Source organism: Eutrigla gurnardus (genome assembly GCF_963514095.1).
Source record: "Eutrigla gurnardus genome assembly, chromosome: 2".
Classification (NCBI taxonomy): Eukaryota; Metazoa; Chordata; class Actinopteri; order Perciformes; family Triglidae; genus Eutrigla; species Eutrigla gurnardus.
Genome location: NC_139916.1, coordinates 12,880,822 through 12,902,350, shown reverse-complemented (window position 1 = coordinate 12,902,350; position 21,529 = coordinate 12,880,822). Strand labels below are relative to the sequence as shown.

Below are 21,529 nucleotides of genomic sequence, written 5' to 3'. Positions count from 1 at the left end.
TGACACCCACATTGCAACTCGCATCTCGGACTGTCTGGCTGACATCTCTGTCTGGACAACTGCACATCACCTCAAGCTTAACCTGAATAAAACCGAACTCCTCTTCATCCCAGGGAAAGACTGCCCTCGCATGGACCTGTCGGTCACTGTCGAGGGCATCACAGTATTGCCGTCGTCAACTGCGAGGAACCTGGGTGTAATCCTCGATGACCAACTATCCTGCACCCCCAACATCACTGCTGTGGCCCGATCCTGCAGATTTGCCCTCTACAACATCCGCAGGATTCGGACCCTCCTCACAAAGGACGCAACGCAACTCTTGGTCCAAGCACTGGTCATCTCCCGCCGTGACTACTGCAACTCTCTCCTGGCCGGACTCCCGGCCTCTGCGATTAAACCATTGCAGCGTATCCAGAACGCTGCAGCACGTCTTATCTTCAATCTACCCAAATTCTCCCATGTGACCCCCCCTCCTCCGTGACCTCCACTGGCTCCCTGTTGCAGCATGCATCCAATTTAAGACGATGACACTGGCCTTCAGGGCCATCAATGGAACGGCACCCATCTACCTTCAAACACTGGTCAAACCTCATGCCCCGAAGCGAGCACTTCGCTCCTCTACTTCAGCTGGCCGGCTGGTACCACCATCGCTGAAATCAAACAAATGTCGCTCAGCAAAATCCAGACTCTTCTCTGTTCTGGCGCCTCAGTGGTGGAACGAACTCCCGACTAATGTCAGGACAGCTGAGTCATTTGCCATTTTCCGAAAAAGGCTCAAGACTCACCTGTTCAGACTTCACCTCGACTAGCATCTTATCAAATTTATAAAAATCGTTATTTCATGGTTGAAAATGGCTGAAAACTATACAGTGAAAATAAGAAGTGGAAAAAGTCACCCATCAGTTTTGTGGAATCTGGATTTGAATCCTTGAGTTTGTTATTTTGGCCGTCACTATCTTGGAGTTTTTTGCAACCATTGAAGAAGGTGACCAAATTTGGACTGTGGAGGAGTGACGGGTGGATCTAATGAACACAAGCGGCAAAGCGGCAACCCTAGCCACAACCTTATTGGATCTGGATCCATCTGGTTTCTGGTGTGAAGCTGCTAACAAAGTCAGTTTTATAATTCAAGGTCAACTTTACTTTTGTCTTACTCTAAATGGACCATAATATCCTCAATGAACATCATGCTGTATTGAAGAACCATTTGGGACTGATCTACGCCATGAAATAAAAGAATGTTAAAAAAAATGATCAGATTTTTTGAGTATCCCGTGTATGTCAATACCATTTCCTGTTTTCACAAGCCAGGATAAGCTCTTGTCCCATTAATGAGTAACCTGAATATGCTAGCTGGACTACTCAGGATAATATAGACCTTATCTCGGCTGTAGAGTAACACCAACCTCGCCAGGTTTGGCTTCAGCCAACCCATGCAACAGAAACACAAACAGTGGCAGCAGTGAAAGCATCGATGTTGTGCATAGTGGTAATGACAGTGACAGGCTAACACTGGATTGGCTGGTAATAAACATCAGAGCGCCTGCACAAACAGAAAACGAGAATCAGTAATAGGGTTACCAGAATTTGTCAAGTCACCCAGATATGAATAACCCGGTTTCGTTGTGCTTGTAGCTAAACATCATATTTCGAATATGCTCCAACCGGGGTTAAGCCTCACACGCGGGTTATTCACGTCCACATAAACACAGTCAAAACCTGATTATCTGGCTATAGTAACGCGCTTTACTCGACACGAGCGAATAGATAAACATTAAGTTCATTCATTTTTATTGTGTGGCAGCTGGCTAGGAATATTCTCATCCAGTATGAGGAAGAATATCAAAAGGCACAGCGCCCCAACATAGAAATCAGGCCATCCCTTACATTTCAGGCAAATAATAACGGAAGAAACAAAGCAATGACTGTAGAACATGTTTTAGTTAGAAACTGCTTTTCATATTGTTTGCACTTCCCATATTGTTGTTCATGTCGTACTTCGTACATTGTGTTGTATTGCTACTTTTACTTAAGTATCTGACTAAGAGTCAGATTGTATGTTCCCAAGCTTCAAAAAGTGGCACATTGCTTGAAAAGAGTGAGAGATGCACCAACACAGGATTAAATGGAGAATTCAAGTTTATTGCCTAGTTACATCTTCATTGAAATGTATTCAAGAGACTTATTTGTATCATCTGTCCTGAGACCATGCTTCCTTTGTTTATAGTGGACACAGTTGACAGTGTTGTGATGCCATAATTGTATATATTTGGGATACAGAGGATCTGGAAGCACTGAGGCAGCCCCCATTTGTCTTTGATGTTGTAGTTGACAGCGGCGTGTTTTTTCCGGAGTCTCTCTGTCAGGATACCTGCTGTAACAAGAGTCGTCCCATTCAAAAGGAGTGAAGGTGCCATGTTAGTGTGAATGCAGGGGTGTGATTGTGGCACCCCCGCGAGGCAGCCTTTTGATTGGATCCGGTTTGGAAGTAGAACCACCCACTGTTCTGCTTGTATTTATTTTGGTCTAGATCAGGCCTGAGCCCAACATACTTAAACCCTTACAATGACAAAACCAGGGCAATCTGACAAGTTATTGACATGCAAAATAGTCTTTTAAATCAAGTGAATAAAATATATTTTTCTCTCGCCCCTGACTCCCCTACATATTTTTTTTTCCAAAATAAGGTCCAATGGGGAACACCGGAGTGATGTGACTCCGCCTCTCTAAACAACAAGCTGACAAGTAAATGACAGAGGCTGCGTTTGAACGAACAAAGTCACTGCGTTAACAATACACTGCCTCCTCATCCAATTTAAAAGAGACAGCTGACACAGAGGCTCTGGTAATATCATAAAGGTGGGAGGAAGTTCAGCTTGGTCAATAAAAATATGAATTTGTACTTCTGTACTTTAATTTGTAATTTTTTATGTTGGGCTACATCAATATTTACACGAGTTACTCGCATTCACAGTCTATTAATTTGTAATGTGATATTGCGAAAAAGCCAGATTCTGTGCAGTTTGATGAACAGTCATTTGCCAACTGATAAATCATCAAACTCAAGGATGGATTCCTCAAACTGGGCTTCCTCGTATTTCATCTTCACACCTTTAACTGTAGCAACAACAAAACACCAACACAGCTCCTTGTGTTTCTTGTGCTTACTACAACATTGGCAGCATTTCTGTTGCCTCTCAGTGACATGACGACGGCTGAGTCGGCGGCTTGCAGCTAACGGAGCCAACCCGACTATGTCAGTAGGGAGAAGCCCTCATGCCCTGATTCTATTCCCCAGGGGGTTCCAAGAGTACACATACATATTCCAGGCACTGGTCTTTAATATCTGAAGAGACAGTGGCCATGACATGCAACCCTATGTTCATCCAGTCATGTGAGGGCATGGATTGCAACTAAAAGCTAACTGCCGGACCCACATGTCCCATACATCTTATATCACTCTGAGTTTGTCACAAAGCTTTTTACCCATTAGAACATGAAAAGACTTCAGAGGCGTGGTAGCGGGAAATATTGCCCTTCCAGCTGCAGCTTTCCAAAGACTCGTTGTTGCTTCGCCTTCTGACTTGGACACGTGGCTCACATTCAAGTCTGTCCAACTGTCCCTATGCAATGATAATAGGGTTTTCCAAAAAAGTGACTTCACTTTCCACAATTTTAACAGTACAGTAATTTTTAAAAAATGGCTTCATTTTCCACTATGACCTCACTTTTCAAAAATGTGTTTATTCTCCAAAAAATAGTGTAATCACTTACCCCCCCCCCCCCCACACACACACACACACACAATTAATTTACAAAAAAGCCAGTTTTTAAAAAAAAATCTTCACTTTCAAACACCGTTTTCATTTCCCCAAAATATCCCCCCCCCCTCCAAAAAAGACATTTGTTCCAAATATGACCAAACTCTCCAAACATGACTTCACATTCCAAAAAATGACTTATTTTCAAAATCTACCAAATCATTTTCTACGCTTTCCATAAATGACCTAATTCTCCCAAAAACGTCCCCACTTTCTTGCCATGGTCTCTGGTTGTTTGTTTAGTTTCCCGTTTTATTTTGAGTTCACGCTCACCTGTTTGCTTTCACCTTTATGCTCATCTGCTCTGCTCCGAGTTGTTCCACCTGTGTGTTATCACCCTGCTCTCCATGGTATTTATTCCGTTTGCTTGTTTCTTTGTCAGCTTGTCTGCTTTTGTCACTCATGTGTCATCCTGCCCATCTTCCTCTTGTCTTACCGGTTTCTCCTTAATTTGGTTATATTTCCTTTGTCTTGCTGCTGCCTGCTTCCTCACATTTTGTTTCCTAGCTACAAGCTTTTTGTTATCCAGATTGTGTTTTGTTTGATTCTGCCTGGTTTGTTTCTGAATGTGTGTCTTCTGTTGATCTGAAATGATGACACTTTCCAAAAATGATTACTTCACAAGTCCCCAAAAAAATTACTTCATTAGGTTTCAAAAGCAACACACGTCATACAAATATTACATTTACATGATCATTTAGGGCATTTATCTGACGCTTTTGTCCAAAGCGACTTACAATAAGTACATTTGTCGAAAGAAAGAAACCAAAACATATTATTGCAGATGTTTCTAAAAAATAGAAACAAGTGTCCTCATCTGAGTAGGTGGTAGGTGTTCAGCAAGGATACCAACAGTGCTATGCTCAAAGTGCTATAGGTGAGAACATAGAAGTGCATTTTTGTGGGGTGGAAGTGGGTCATCCTGTCCAGGGTGTACCCTGCCTTCGCCCAATGACAGCTGGGATCGGCTCCAGCCCCCCCGCGACCCTGAATACAGGATAAGCAGTAGACAATGGATGGATGGATAGATGGATGGATGGAAGTGGGTCATGCCATGCAGTGTCGAGGTGAAGTCTGAACAGGTGAGTCTTGAGTCTTTTTCGGAAGATGGTGTAATGGGAATTTTGGATGTTTGTAATTTATAATCAGAATATTTGTCAGGCCAGACGTCGATCCGCATCTCCTCTTTTGACTGTTATGCTATGACGAAAATGAATGCCTGTTTGTAGATGATATGAACATGAGTGTCACATTGACATAAGATAATTGTGTCAATGTGTCACTGTGTTCTGTAAATCTTGACCTTGCCTGTACATCTTGTCTTTGTAAGATAGGACATGATCCGTCCTTTGTCCATGGTTCCTCCTCCTTAAAAGGGAGATTGTTGTTAGACTCGGGGTCGTTCCTGCTGATTCTGAACCTTTGCATCAGAAGGCAGGGGTGAACAGTACTTTCTTCTGATATACTTAGTGGAATAAACCTCGGAGAAAAAGCTGATCCTGGTTGTTGATCTTTATTGGGCAGATTCATTTTTCCACAACAATGGCAAATGACTCTGCTGCCTGACATTGGTCGGGAGTTCGTTCCACCACTGAGGCGCGAGAACAGAGAAGAATCAAGACTTTGCTGAGCGACATTTGTTTGATTTCAGATGAAGTAGAGGAGCAAAGTGCTCGCATCGGGGTATGTGGTTTCACCAGTGTTTGGAGGTAGATGGGTGCTGTTCCATTGGTGGCCTTGAAGGCCAGTGCCAGTGCCAGTGCGGGCTGCCACAGGGAGCCAGTGGAGTTCACGGAGGAGGGGAGTCACATGGGAGAATTTGGGTAGATTGAAGACAAGGCGTGCTGCAGCGTTCCGGATACGCTGCAATGGTTTAGTCGCCGAGGCCGGGAGTCCAGCCAGGAGAGAGTTGCAGTAGTCAAGGCGGGAGATGACCAGTGCTTGGACCAGGCGTTGCGTTGCATCCTTTGTGAGGAAAGATCGGATCCTGCGAGGGCAAATCTGCAGGATCGGGCCAGTGATGTTGGTGGTGTAGGATAGTTGGTCGTTGGGGATTACAAAGGCAATACTGTGATGTCCTCGACAGTGACCGACAGGTCCATGCGACGGCAGTCTTTCCCCGGGATGAAGAAGAGTTTGGTTTCATGCAGATTAATCTTGAAGAGATGCGCAGTTGTCCAGGTGGAGATGTATGCCAGACATTCCGAGATGTGAGTTGCAATGTGGGTGTCGGAGGTTGGGGGGAAAAAAAGATTAACCCAAAAATTAGCCGCCAACGAGCCTCATATCAGCTTCAAATAATTTGAATATATAACGCAGAACGAGGATTGTGTGCATTGTCCTAAACTTTTAATGTCAAACCTTGTCCCGTGTCTGTGAGAATGGTGGGATTAGACTAATGGTTCCTGAGATCATTATTTTACATATAATGTACAGATTATGTTTTACTTACAATTTAAATGAATACTTGGTCATTGATGTAGAACACATTTGATTTGCCAGATCCCGTACACAGTGGTCATTCTTTTACTCGAACATTGCAGCTATATCTGATAGTTGAACACGTGACCTCAAAACATCTCCCGATAATATACTACATGTGGCTAACGGGCTAGCCTTCCAGCAACCTCGCCTTGTGCTGAGAAAATAAATAAATAAATAAAAATAAATCGACCAACAGAAATGACCTCATTCTTCAAAGAAATTACCTAATTTCCAAAAAAATTACTTCATTATGACAACACCTCATACAAAATACTAGTAAATAATAACAAAGCCCACACCAACAAGTCTGTCCGTCTGTCCGTCTCTGTCTGCAGACACCCTGGTGGCATCTTCAGTCTGTCAGTAAGTCCATCCAGCAGTTCATTCGTCAGTCATCATTTTTGTGAGTTCGTCGGCAGAACGTCCAGTGATGTTCCACTGTGTTCTCATTGGCCCGTTCGCTCATGTGATGAACACGCGTGTTGCGTATTGTGAAACCCTGGAAAATAACGAAACAGGCAAACTGAGTCACATCACCACACACACATGCTGATTTTGATTTTTCACATGCAATGCACGTGCACACGATGAAACGTGCCCTTGTGTTTTTTCACAATAACGTTGGCCAGTAAGCTAAGTACTCCGACTGATCCGAACAGTGTTTTCTAGCAGGAAGACCATTTCTACACATGATGTTAAACAAAAAAAGAAGATAAAAGTCACATACAGCTTTGGAGATGAAGTCGAGCAGATGGACACGCAGGCTGACTTCCTGTTGGTGGTCACATGGTCCAAAGGTGAAGGACACTTGGTAGTCTCTGGTGTCCATCATGTGTTTGCTCCACTTTGTAAAACTTCTGGAGATGGACTGCAACACTCCATGGATCTATAAATAAAGACAAAAAAGCAGAGAATCATGACTACTGACGGATCAACACCTAAGGGGTCCAACATACTTGCTTTTGAATCATGTGTACATGGTGACAACCGGCTGCATTGTGAACGTAAATGTTCACATCCTTGCCAAAGTACCACTTAGAAAAATAATATGGTACTTCAAATAATTTACTACAAGTTTCAACCTGCAAATGTTACCGCCTCACCATTTATCAAAAAAACTTAATCAAACATAATTCCTTATACAATAAATTACCTAATTTATAAATGTATGAACCTGGACTGAATCACCTCTTATGTCTCTATTTTGGATGGTGTGAATGCTTTTGTTCAGTAGCAAAGTGATATTTACAAGCGTAGTAAGATGTTAACAGAGGGCATTGTATATTTGCAACAAGCAGACCACATTAAAGAGAAGAAGTGTTTCAAATTGAGTGAAAGTAAGTGGTCATTCTGAGTTGTTTGACTCTGTGAATGAACAATGAAAATACAGATAAAGAAGCAGAATGGAGGACCTCAAGTAAAAAAAAAAATGCATATAATTAGGTTTCTTGTCACAGAATATTCTATCACGACATATCTACAGATATGTACACTAAAGCAGACTCTCTGTTCCCACTGACCTTGGTGGTGATGGTGAGCTGGGTGATGATGACAGCGACAGGGTTGGAGTACTTGGACAGCTTCCTGGTGCTTGACAGCTCCACCACCTCCTCATAAGTGTCAGTGGGGTAGGGCAGCAGGGGTTTGGGGTCTCCCAGGCACTGGATCAGGGGCTCGATCTGATAGAAGTCAGCCTCCTTCCTGAGCAGCTCAGTCTCCTTGAAGTCGCATGGCAGCGTCAGCTCTGACGTCCGCAGGAAGTTCAGGATGTAGCTGAAACAGCAGAAACAGAGACAGGATCAGTCCAGACTAGGGATTCTTTTTTTTGTTTTTTTAATTCACAGGGAGAAAATCATGCTTGAATTTGTGTGGTATTTATGACCGAAAGGGAACAAGACAGGCAGCTGTGCGTTACCGGGAACTCAACAGGATAATTTGCCAGACCACACAGCAGCAGGGGGTTTGTATTCTAGCAGCTGAATATCTGACTGATCTTTTTCTTTCACTGTAAGAATGAGTGTAGGACGAGAGGCAACTGACACTCCCTATGTCGCTCTTTCCCTCTGTGTGTGTGTCTAACTGTGGCTTCCCAATGGAGGCGGAAGCACCAGGAGCTGCCGCACCATTTCAGTCATCACTCTAGCAGCAGCCTGGTTGGTCACACCAGAAGTGAAATACACCGGTCAACAAGCGATTCTGACACATTCTGTGGTGAAATCTCAGTCCTTCTGTCTGTTTGCTTATGTGCGTCTACATGTGTCTGCTCTTCGCGCAAGCTTTCTGTTTAGATACAGTTGACGAATACGTGAAATAAATACGTAATATAAAAAAAAACCCCACAATCCAGAACAGTCCAAGTTTACATGGGCACCGAAAGGAAAATATGACGAGAGTGATTCGCTGAAAACTTCTACATCCCTTGCCTCCCACATCACTTTTCATCATTTCAAAATGATGCACTCCGTGTCGATGCATCCGAGGGAACGTTAGCTTATAATCAGTGGCTAAACACTGTTTTCTCTACCAGATGATGGGGTGATATTCAAACCATTTGAATGGTATTTTATTCTAATCATAACGTAGCATTTTCCGATGCAATAACCCTGACAATATTTGTACGTACAATCAATGTGTTGCTGGTTTGGGACTTCACACAGCATATTGTTTGATATCAACAATCAAAAATTAACAAGAGGCTTGTCACAAGCTTACAAGCTACAGACAAGTCAAACAGAACATTTACAAACACACATCGAGTTTGCTGAAGGGTAATTGTGATTCATTGCATCAGCTAGCTGTACGCCACTCACCGAAACAGTGGGCCGTCTCGGTCGATGAAGTAGTTTCCTTGTGCGTCCCTGAAGGTGGGGAAGTCTCCTCCGAACATGGCTCCCAGCATGGACTCTGGGTAACGCTGCAGCGTGGACATAGACGTACTGTACACACAGCCGCCCACATTCAGAGTCACCTGCTCCCCCATCTGGTGAGAGCAGAAACAGCAGTCAGAGACAACAAACACCGGACCGATTCAAAGCTTCGATTGAGGTTTTCGAATGAAGCTTTGTGGGTGTGCAGCAGCAAGCGAGAGAGAAAGCAGCTTTTGACTGCAGGGAAAATGTTGTTTTTTAAAAGCAGAATATTTCATTTAATATATAAAAAAAATGTTGGCTTTATAACACTATATAAACAATTAAAATACCTTGCAGTAAAATGTGAAGAGTTGGATCTGAATCCATCAACAACACTGTAATGGCTAAGCCTAAAACTTAAAGCCACTGGGGGCTGCTAGAAAAAAACTGGCTAATGACTTAGCTGACGCACTCGTTTCGAAGTTACACCACTCCCTGTAACTGGTTAGAAAAAATACAGTCCAACTTCGTCCTTTGCGTTTTTATGTTGATTTATTTCTCACCGGTAATAATCCCTTAGTGTCCATTTGGTTCACACAACCAACATGAGCTGCGCACCCTTGCATTCAATAGCGGTCAACAATTATTAAAGCTCCTCCGACTAGCAACACCTGTTACCTGTCTGAAGGCTCCTATCTAAATACAGGTGAAGACAACAGTGACGCCTAGTGGACAATTAGTGTACACACACACACACACACACACACACACTCACACACCATATTTGAAAATGGCTCTTACAAACGCTACTACAAAGAACTTTTAATACTTTTGAACTTCACCTGACTCAAGTTGGCTTGGCTAAAGCTGTTTTATCGTGTTTTTACTTATTTACCTCCTGGTTGAGCAGGTAAATCTTAATCTGAGTTCAATGACTTCTATTATGAAACTGGATAAAGTGTAATTACTTGGTGATTTTAGCCTGCATATGAAGGATGCCATAAATTGTGGAGCACAAGGTGGCAACTACCAGTTCTGAAAAGTCCCAGTCAAGTTTTCAGAAACAGCACTCTACTGCAATGACTTCTCTAAGAGTTTGTAATGATATCCTTATGTCTTCTGATGCAAGTGATTTTTCTGTGTGAACATGAGACTAGTTTTCATCTTATCTCACTGAAAGAAGTTTCCCCATCTCTGCTGGTGACTGTCTGCGTCTGATACCCTTCTACTGTGTTGTGATGTCCCGCAAGGCTCCGTTCTGGGACCTCTAGGATCTCTTCTCGCATTGACTGCTCTCAGTACATCTGCTCTTGATCGTTTGCAGGCAATCCAGAATATTACTGCCAGACTACTAACTTGGTCATATAGACGGTTTCATATTACCCCCATACTCAGATCTCTTCACTGGCTCCCTGATGCGTACAGGATCCACTTCTCACTAACACAGCATTACAGGTTCAGACTTCCACATACGTGGCTGAACTACGTCACCCTTATTTATCAGTTCACTCTCTCAAGTCGAACTTGTTGCATTGCTGTCTGTCCCACAAACCCGCTTTAAGACTTGTGGTGATCGAACTTTTGAGGCTGCAGCACCTAAACTTGGGAAGGCTCTGGCCTCTCCCTTTAGGTCCACTAATTCTGTAGATTATTTTAAAAATCAGCATAAGACAAACCTGTTTATACAGGCCTTTGGCTAAGCTGTATGTACCAGTTTTGCACTTTTAAAGACTTGGCCCTTGAACGGTCACTTCAATTATTTCTTTCCTATATATTATAATTGGGTTACATCCATAAACGGTGTAGATAGGAATTGGACGTAGTCATGGTGACGTCACCCATTGGTTTGTGGGCTATGGTTTTGAAGCCTTGAGTTTGGCATTTTGGCTGTCGTCCATCTTGGAATTTTGCAACCAGTGAAGGAAGTGACCATTAGGATTTCACCTCCGATTGTCGGGAGGGGTGAATCAGGGATAAATCGGCCAAAATCTACTGTAGCCTGTCTTTAGTTACTCTTTTAGATTCCCTGGTTGATTTAGAAGTTCTAATTGAGTGAAAACATGTGTTTTTGTTGATACATGAGCTTCAAGTTTTTAGAAACGTATGCATAGCTCAATTTTCTGATCTAAAAAAAACTGCATTTATTACCTCAAGGCTAGATTATTGCTATTCCTTATTACCAGGCTGTTCCAATAAATCCCTTAAATCTCCCCAGCTGGTCCAGAATGCTCGTGTTCTGACTAAAACTAGAAATGGGGATCACATTTCTCCTGTATTAGCTTCTCTGCACTGGCTCCCTGTAAAATACAAAATTGTATTTAAGACTAGAACATTTTCTCTGGGGAAATTTTGAAAGGGCCATGGGGGCTACTGCCGGAGTGTGTACATTATGATGCTCCATCTCGTAACGTTACATTATTATCGCATAGCGTGGTGAATGTGCAGGTCACAACTTGTCCACGAAAATGTTTTGAAGTTGTTGGATTGTGTATTTGATGAGTTTGATGAGGGAAACCAAGAAATCCCATTAGCCTCCGTAGCGTAGCTCTGAGCAGCTCGCGGCTGCGCGCCGCTGTTCTAAAAATAGCTTACACCGACAAATAAAGGTAATGAACCTACTGCTGTGACTATAGGGATTATGGCAATTTGCCAAAATGTTGAACTATCCCTTTAACTGTGGCTCTGGCCAGAGGCTCAGAGGTTACCACAGCCAGCTCAATAGCCTACTTGATAAAATGAAAAATAAAAATTGTTATTTCTTGAATCCTATAACTGCTCTGATGAATATAGACAGATTCTGCTCAGTTCAATAGTGTGTGTTTATCTGCAAGTGTAATCACATAACGTTACTGTTTGTGTGTGTGTGTGTGTGTGTGTGTGTGTGTGCGTGCGCGCGCGTGTAGAGGAGTGCATTCATACATTTTTGACATTGTTTGACAGAGACTGTCAGTAGATGAACTGTGGCTCTGGCCTGAGGCTCAGAGGTTACCACGGCAACTAGAAGTGGTTGCCATTGACGATAGAGGCCCCCCAGGCTGAGGCAGACAGAAACGTGGAGAAAAAGAGCAATTTTCTGCCTCTGCACTGTTCTCACATTTGGGCTTATTCTGACAAAATGGTAGCTCCTATCAGAAAAAAAGAGACCATCATCTCTGTAAGGACTTCATGAACGATTTGATATGATTATGTTTCAGCAGTAAATATTTTGGAGAGAGTTGCAAGTTTAAAACAGGGGTCCGTTCTGCTTCTCTCAGAAAATTTTGTATTAGAGTCAATGAGGAGCAAAGACAGACGTGGCTGCACTTAGAGGCTGCCTATCCAATATCTGTAAATCTCAGTATATTGTGAGAGACAGAACAAGTTTGTCTACAAATTTGGAAAATATCATGTGTGTAGAGTGTAAATTGTGGCCGGGAAGAGTGTGTAAGGAGAAAAAATCTGAATTTTTTGGGGGTTCTCTCCCACTCCGACCGATGATGTCACACACTCTGACACGGAAAGTTCCATGCAATACACAACCATTATAATCTCATAATTTCTCCAAAAATGATCATGGTCATTGAACAGTGATTGATCAAAAACTATATGACCTATTGAAACGTGGATTAATACACCAATACACAAGACTTGTGTCTACTGTTTAAAGTTTAAATGGAGTTTCTAGGTGAAAGTATGCCTGAGCAGAAGACTTTTGAAAAACTCCAATGATTGCTCTTTTTCTCTCTTTTTTTCAGCCCGTCCCATTCACTTCAATGCAAAATTTTGCGCAGTTTATAAAAATTTGTATTCTGTTGTTAAAAGTAATTCCACAACGATCCCGATCAAATCGCACGTTTTGATATTTAAACTCCTTGAGTTGTAGGACAAGTAGCGAATCGAAATTTGTCCGGAAGATGAAAGAAGAAAATAAAAAATCCCCTGCAGGGACCAGTGCTCGGGAAGCTTGCCCCGTAGCCCTAATCATTCTCCTCACCTACAAAGCTCTTAATGGTCAGGAACCATCATATCTTAAAGAGCTCATAAAACCCTACTATCCTACTACCAGAGCACTATACTCTCAGAATGCTTGGTTACTTGTGGTTTCTAGAGTCTCCAAAAGTAGAATGGGTGCCAGAGCTTTCAAACAATATATTGAGAGGAAGATGTAATGCTGGTTTACATTTGGGATGAATGAGTTTTATTCAGCGGTAACTCGGACCAGTGACGACTTGATTGATACAGTCATGTGATGCAGGGAAGACATTTCGCATGTGTGTGAATAGTCTGCGGGTAATGTCATTTAATAAATATTTTAGTAATATGTAATATGCAGTACATACTGATTGAGTTTGTTGTACATTTGTATGCAATTTTAAACACAGTCATTGTTCTACTGGCCGTAGGCTGAACTGCCAGAAGAACAAGGGACAGTTTAGACAGAAAAATGTCTGCAGCAAAAGAAAGACCTCTGCACGCACACGCACGCACGCACGCACACACAACATGTGACTTAGGTCTCCATTCTCCATCTGCTGCCCTGGGCTGGCTGGCTGACTGGGTTGTTTCTCTTCAGGGTCAGACTGTTCAGGAGATCATTTCTACCAACACCTGCAACAAGAGGACGATGAGATGGTTGCCATGGAGATAAGCGGCCAGCTGATGCTGCGTTGCCATGGTACAGACATCAGCTGGCTGATTAGTCTTGTGTCCCTGATCTGTCCACAAACCGTCTGCCAGTGAGAAACAGGAGGAGGAGCTGCGGACCGTGTTCCTCAGAAACGACCGCTGATTTAAAACGGACGACGAATTGATTAATGATACTTGCACAGAATTTAAATGAGATGGGATTCAATCGACCCAGCTGTGTTCAAGGCTCAGAGTCTCTCAACTGATCGTGTTGCAAATTTAGTACAATTCTCCAGTCAGCCATAGTTTTCCTTAAAAAAAAGGGCCAAAACTGATGCAGCAGAATCAGACATTTATTTTTCTTTTTAAATGCATGAAATCTGTGGTGCAAACATTCCTGACAGTGAAACTCAGCTGCTGACACTTTATTCAGTGACATGTGTGTTTTGCTTGTATCTGCTTATGTAGCCTCAAGCTGCTAGTCGAGCTGACTACGGAGGTCTCACTTCACCCTAGTCTGCAGTTACCCTCAGCTCCACAGAGCTTTGTAGTCTCTTTCAGCTATGACTTGTTTTGGTTTTCCTGCCTTTGTTTTGAGTCACTCTCTGCTCTCATCAATGTGGTTTCCAGCAACAGCAGGCAGCCGTTTTCATCAATCAAGCACTGGCAAACCCATAAAACCCGGGCCCTGCAGCACCAAACGACACGCAGGCAAAGTTAAGGATAAGCTGGTGAAGAAGGTGGACCACTAAGAGCAAACCAGAGCTAAAGTAGAGAGAAGATTAGACTTTTATCATGCTAAATAACAAACCCTAACCCATGGTGGCGGGATGGGTCAACGACTCTCATGAGACCAATCCAACATGTGAATAGTTCTCTGGATGGCTCAGGACCCACTTGGCCCCAATAACTGGAAATGATGTGCAAGTGCTTTCCTAAGAAATATGACTCCAATCAACCCCATCTTTTTCACACAATTTTACAGACAAAACAGTTGAACAGAAAAAAATGTAAATTAACTTTTTTTCCAATATTATTTATTTGCAGCCCTCATTAGTAACACATTAGTAGAAACTGTTTATCAGATATTATCATAATTGATTATCTGACTGACAGATAATTAATTTCCAAATTGTCAGTTGTGATGATTTTCTGCATTTGTTCGCTGAATATTTTATCTTTTGGTTTGGACTGATGGTTGGGAAAACATGCGTTTGAACTTTATCCTTTTTTTTAATCTTTTTTTTTTACCATAATTGTCATACATTTCAATGCTGCCCTTACACTAACTATTTTTAAGGTAGCCCTGTACAATCCAAAGAAGTAAAATGAAAACACTGCGACGCATATCAGATTCAGTGGTTAATGTTACTACCGGTAAGTACATTTACTCAAGTACTGTAATACAGTTTTAAGGTTATTTAAATTATTACATGTTCTGCTACTTTACACTTTCTTTTTAACCACGCTATATTTACTTAAGGGGTTTCGTTACACTGCGGATTCATAAAAAAAAATATAATGAACTGATACATTATACATTTTGATAAAAATTGGGACAATTTGTGAAGATGAAGGCGTATATCACAAACACTTAACCTATCGTGTGATAATTAGCTTCCGTTTGAATAAAGATAAATCGGAGGGTCTCGCTGCCGTTAACGGCAGTTAGCTTGCTAGCTAGTTAGCATGATGCCTACGCAAGACGTTATATCGTCACTTTGACAGGTTAAATATACACATTTTTTAAAAGGCCGTCCGGTCTTACCGATAACCGCTCCACCGCTGCTTAAAAACGACACACGGGTGTAGGGAAATACATCCTAACTAGCTAACGTTAACGTTTCCGTCCATCAGCTAACGTTACAGTTAGTCAAGTTACATATCCGCAAAGTTACACACCGAATGTGAGCGCACTTCCGGTACGACCTGTCAAAATAAGACTCGTTGGTGTCAGTGCTGGAATGTGGTTAACTGAGTAGTAAGTACAAGTGATACGGTAGATCATTTTCTGTAGAAATTATATACTATAACGTACCCTATGTTAATTCATAATTAACAGTGTAACTGGCCTACTTTAAAAATGTACAATTATATTACACACTATTCTGTAAAGCAGCTTTAAAATAGTATAGTGTTGTTGCATCTCTTGGATATTGTTATCTGTTGCTTTTGTCTTAGTTGTAGGTAGAATAGCTCTTGTTGTAGTGTATAATTATTATGACGTGTCTGTCAGCACCCAGGTCCGGAGAAATCTGATTTCATTGTGTACCAAGTATAGACTGAATGTGTAATATTTTACTACTGCATTACTACTATATTGACGGTTGTTGAGTTATTGAGTTAGTTGGATCCTTTTCTGTTTAAGAAAGAGATTCATCACATTGTAAAAGTATCTTGCATAATTGCTGCATAATTGCTTCAAAAATAGTTCGTCCATCTATTCAATATACACAGTCGAGACATGTCTCTACCTCCTGCCACCTGGGGGCGCCAGCGGCCTGTCGGCCAACAGAAACACAGGGAACCATAATGTTTATTAGTGGCTACATCCGGTTTGTCACAGCTCTGTTTTCCGTCTTCTTTAGAATCTGTTCCTGCTAAAAATTCATTTGGTTTCCGTTGCTTTGTATTACTCAACAAACTTCACACACGTTGCGTAAAGCGCGCAGGAGAGTTCTACTTTGAAACGTCCGCCTCGAAGTTCTGTTTTTTTCCGGGCTCCGGTGTTAGCTCGAACCGTTAGCTCGCTGCTCCGCGAACAGCGATGAGTATTTTTCTTTCTGCGTATCTCGACTGACGACTGAAAACGGGAAGAGTCTCCGTTCACGATGGCGAGTGGAAACACCAAGACCAACGCGGGGACCGACGAGGAAGCCGGCCTCCAGTCCGAGCACGACTATGCCCACGCCGCGGCGAACAACGTAACCCCCGGAGAGGCGTCGTCAACCTTGGGTAACACACCGGCGACTGACGGCAGAGTCGCCACGCGGGGAAGTTTTACGACACAACCGCAGCCGACCCCGCAGGTGGATCTTCCAGAACCGACCGTGGGAGCGGAGGTGGACTGCACCGGTGCGAACGATGCGGAGGCGTCTTGTCCGCTGCACACCGAAGAGGACCCCCAGAAGACGGAAGCCACACAGCTCGCTTCTGCCGCCGCCACCACCACCGACTCCACCCCAGCTATGCGAAGTGAGCGGCGGCGTCCCTCCAAGCGGCTGGAGGAAAGGTACTGCTCCGGCTGCAAGTCTGAGTTCGAGCGGCAAGGCCGCAGCTTCAACCGGAGGGCGGTGTACACCTTCACCGTCCCGGATACCGTGCAGTGGGTCTTCCCGGACGCCACAGTCCACGACAAGTCGTTCCTGTGCGAGGCCTGCGCTCAGCTCATCAGGAGCCAGTGCAAACGCAAGCAGAGCGGGAAGCGGATTCTGTGGGTTAAACCGCCTCATAACAAACAGGTGTGTGGGGTGCTGCTACTTTCACGATATGATATGATGATTGTCTCTCCAGCTTACAATTAATAAACTCGAGTCACATTGCTAGGTGATGCATTGCTTAAAGACACAGAGATTTAACACGAGTTTTAAGCACATTTCGATGATTGTCAGGATAATATTGTGAATCACAATTATTTTGGTTGGGATAATCGTGACATGACATTTTTTGTCTGTCTCAAGCATCTAGTATTGGTCCAGCTAAAGCCAGAATTACGAAAACGTATACTACAGTATAATATTGTGATCTGTAATCAGTGGGATGAACAATTTGCAAAACCACTGATCTCTTGCGATGCAGTAAGTTTTTATGTTTTGATTTGGTGACTGCAGTCAAATATGAGGGACAAGAAGAAGAAAGGCCACAGGATGGGGAAGAAGAGCAAAGCAGCGTTGCTGGTGAGCAAGTCCTGCTACAAAGCCGCTTTCAAAATGCTCTGGTCTGCCAAAGGTGCCCGGAAGCCCATGATGGAGTTCTGGAGCAAACAGTTGAAAGACGAGGTGAGGACAAAAAGTTCTTCCTGGTTGATGCACCCATTGATCGGGACTTATAACGTGAAGTAATTGTAGCTAGATTATTTTTACTGGTGACGTTGCAGATGAAGGCGCTCACACGGCAGGTGGACAATCCTTTCCATCAAAAGGTGTCGGACCGGAAGCCGTTGGCGTCCTTCCCCTGGCAGAGCTGTCTTAGCTGGGTCCAGGACAAAGCGCCGCTCGTCACCGCCTGCATCACCTCACTGTTCCCCAACATCAACGCACTCTCCAAAAGCAGCCAGTAAGTCCGAGCCAGGAGACATCGGCATTGGGGTCAATATGGTCCATGGAGATTCAACATGGGTCCTTGGTCAGGAAGGTTAAGCTTCTTTTCTGTTTGTTTGTCTGGCAGCCAGATGTCGGAGGACCAAGCCCAGACACTGCTGATGCGCCGCACCGTGGTGGCGCTCTCCGTCCCGCTCTTCACCAGGAACGTCTGGAAGAACAACTTCCTGCAGGCCGCTCTGGGGGCGGAGCTGCGCCTGCAGGGCTGCTCGAGCTCTGCTCTCGACACCCTCAACACCATGGGACTGTGTCAGAACAAAGACACCGTCAGGTTACTGCTGCAGAGGCTCCAAAACGGCAAGAACGCAGTAAGTATCTGACAACTTCGCATTTTTGAGTCTGCACAATTCGAGCATCACAATGAGTAAATAAAGAGTGGGGATTTAGAAACATTATCGCCCAAACACTACATTTTCAGATGCAAGTATCTCAGAAACACCACGTGGACAAAACAGTCGCAAATACATGTAAAATAAACATCTAAGGGACGGGAAGTATACAATGTTTACTCAGGGAACGTTTCTTAACACTATGCTCCATTGCTGTCAGTCAACAGAGAATGGACGACAGAGGATGAAGATTAAAGACGGGCATATAAAAGGAGAATCGATGACGAATGTGGAGGAAGGGGATATCGAAGAGGAGGAGGAAGAAGAGGGGGAGGAGGAGGAGGAAGAAGAGGAGGAGGAAGGAGAGGAGGAGGAAGAGGAGGAAGGAGAGGAAGAGGAGGAGGAGGAAGAAGAGGAGGAGGAAGAAGAGGAGGAAATGGAAATGGGGGTGGAGCAGTTGGAAATGGAAGCGGAAACTGTACAGGACGGCGTGCAAGAGGAGGAAGAGGAGGAGGAAGTGGTTGAGGAAAAGGCAGAGCAGGAAAAGAAGAGGAGGAAGAGGGCAAAGAAGCAGAGGAAGGAGGAGAAGAGGAAGGAGAGAGGGAAACGAAAGGTGAAGGAGAGGGGGGAGGTGGTGGAGGAGGAGGATGAAGATGAAGGGTCTGAACAGAAGAAGAAGCGGGTGGTGGTGGTGAGGCTCGGCCTGCTGAAGGGGCACTCGGAAGTGGGACGATCCGACCTATCAGCTCCTTAAGACTGTCTACTCAACAGGCCCCACTTCCAATCAGAGAACAGGACAGGGAGGCCCCGCCCTCCTCCCTGGGTGGTGTTGAAAGCTATTCTGGGAATAGTCAGGTGGTCAGAAACTATAGAGCTTTACTTTAAAACTTAATTTTGACATTAATAAAAAAAATGAATTAAAAAAATGAAGACGAGGCATAAATTAAACAATTTAAACCCAGAAAAACATCTGAGACGACAACTCACACGATTATCCGCCTTGTTCAAACCCAGACTTCCTGACGATGGCAGCAGCTTCCAGTTTGGTAAAATTTTGTTTTCCAGGTCCTATAGCCTCCTGGAATTTACTGGAAAACGTTTAAGTCTTAGGTTTTGTGGACAGGACTACGAGATAATTTGGTACTAATTGTTTGGACGTGTGATTTACTAGTCCAAATGGTAATTTGGAACAAGAAGAAAGACTCATTATGAAAGTGATGCCATAACTTTATTTGCAATTCTTCAAGAAAACGTGCAACAACTAGCAAGTGGCTAATTATCTTCTTAATCTCAAAATACTTCCATATAATTAGTACTAAATTGCCTGCAGGGATTTTTTTCCACAAGACACTATCTGATGAGGAAAAACACGACCACTGAGTGAACGGGATCAGAGGAAGAAAAGGATAATTTTTTTGCATTCGAGGGAAGCTGAACAACCCCTCAAAAATGCCTTGGAAAAAAGCCATCAGCCACCAACACATCCCTGTAAATGTTTAAATAGTAGGTGAAGTAACCTGGAAGTTTAAAAAAAAGTGTTCTATTTTTTAATCCTGCAACTCTCTGTTTGGACTTCATCAGCAGGACTCGAAGTGAAGTTTATGAACTCAGAAGAACAGAAAACGGTTTGAACTCTGGATATCCGAAACTGTTGAGCCTGTTTCTGTTTAGAGACCAAAGCATTTGTTTGAATTGGTCATCGCGAGCCGAGCGGATGTCCAACGGAGAAAATAAACTGGAATTTATTGCTTTATTTTTCTCTCTTTCCTTTTTGTCGGCTGCAGTGAACCCGTCAGAACAGAAGGGAGGCTTTGAGGTGCTCGTTTGAAGCGTGCCGAGGCCTTTACGGCACATCAGGCTATCATCATCATCTGACAACTCCAGTTGGTTGTATGGTTACATTTACATTAAGGTCATTTAGCAGACACTTTTGTCCAAAGCGACTTACAATAAGTACATTTGTCAAAAGATGGAAACAAAGAAACCACAACGTATCATTGCTGATAAAGTAAGAGCTAAAAATAGAACCTCATCTGAGTAAAGTAGTACCTTAAGAGCAACAGTGCTACGATCAGAGTGCTATAGGTAAGGGTTTTTTTGTGAGGCGCCAGAACAGAGAAGAGTCTGGACTTTGCTGAGCGACATTTGTTTGATTTCAGCGATGGTGGTACCAGCCGGCCAGCTGAAGTAGAGGAGCGAAGTGCTCGCTTCGGGGCATGAGGTTTGACCAGTGTTTGAAGGTAGATGGGTGCCGTTCCATTGTTGGCCCTGAAGGCCAGTGTCATCGTCTTGAATTGGATGCGTGCTGCAACAGGGAGCCAGTGGAGGTCACGGAGGAGGGGGGTCACATGGGAGAATTTGGGTAGATTGAAGTTGGGTAGATTGGTTACAGAGTTGGTCGTGTGAGGGTTAAAAATACTGTCCATTGATGGCATTGTACTATAACCAAAAATAACTCAACGGCAGGCGTCCACATATTGGTTTCAGTACCTAGTTTTATTATTATATCCGAGCTTTCAGAAAATAGTTCTAGTTGTTCACAGGTTGTACAACTGGTATTTCCAACATGACATGAATGCAGCATTAGAGCAATGTTGAAGGGGGGAGGGGGGGGGGGGGTGGATCTTAGAATTCAGACGTTCTTCAGACTTCAAAACTGGGTCTTAAGAATTCATTTTTTCCTTTTTTTGTTTGTCTTTTTAATACTTTAATTTATTGTTCACGATTTCCTCTCAGTGAAGGTGAATGTGGCACACATTTTTGTGAAAATGTTCAGTTGGTTCTCAGAAATGAAATTTGTTTTGAGACATACTGAGAACATCTACAATGTCTTTTCCCAGAAATGGTGCCAGATTACATAATTAATCAAAGGACATTATTAGGAAATTAAGAGCCCATGAAATAAAGCGTTAATTCTTCATCATCTTTTGTTGCGTTCACAGAATAATGCCACAGCTTTGTAAAACTACGGCTGAACTTTTCTCTCCTACTCAGAAACCAAAGGTTTTTGAAGCAGGAGATTCTGTAATATAGTTTGATTTGTTCTTTTTTAAAGTCTGATGCAGAACTTACTGTAAGTTTGCCAATAAAAAGTGTTTAAGGCTTCAGCGGACTTGTGATTT

General features: G+C 43.2%; 2 protein-coding genes and 1 long non-coding RNA gene across 4 annotated transcripts in view; 2 read left to right on the top strand and 1 right to left on the bottom strand.

Annotated features, from left to right (window-relative positions):
- LOC311025255 overlaps positions 1-20,160 on the top strand; it is a 131,786-nt gene extending 111,626 nt beyond the window's left edge. Inside the window, exon 2 of the long non-coding RNA XR_014598366.1 lies at positions 19,677-20,160. This is a non-coding gene — a long non-coding RNA (uncharacterized lncRNA). The remainder of the gene's footprint in view (positions 1-19,676) is intronic.
- Positions 6,149-15,652, bottom strand: kctd6a (potassium channel tetramerization domain containing 6a). Of its 2 annotated transcripts, XM_084028014.1 has the most exons (6): positions 15,528-15,630; positions 13,637-13,741; positions 9,116-9,286; positions 7,826-8,078; positions 7,033-7,191; positions 6,149-6,804 (listed from the first exon to the last, which is right to left on the bottom strand). In XM_084028014.1, exons 2-6 carry the CDS (start codon positions 13,660-13,662, stop codon positions 6,694-6,696), a joined length of 720 nt encoding a protein of 239 aa, XP_083884140.1. In that variant the 5' UTR covers positions 13,663-13,741; positions 15,528-15,630; the 3' UTR covers positions 6,149-6,693. The 2 variants fall into 2 exon arrangements, with proteins under 2 accessions (XP_083884140.1, XP_083884141.1); XM_084028015.1 differs by lacking the exon at positions 13,637-13,741 and having other exon boundaries at positions 9,116-9,285; positions 15,528-15,652.
- LOC311025052 (uncharacterized protein) lies at positions 16,333-20,160 on the top strand. Its single transcript, XM_084027733.1, has 5 exons — positions 16,333-17,220; positions 17,590-17,757; positions 17,856-18,034; positions 18,146-18,386; positions 18,628-20,160. The coding sequence occupies exons 1-5, from the start codon at positions 16,591-16,593 to the stop codon at positions 19,159-19,161; spliced, it is 1,752 nt and encodes a 583-aa protein (XP_083883859.1). The 5' UTR covers positions 16,333-16,590; the 3' UTR covers positions 19,162-20,160.
- Positions 20,161-21,529: the final 1,369 nt, after the last annotated feature.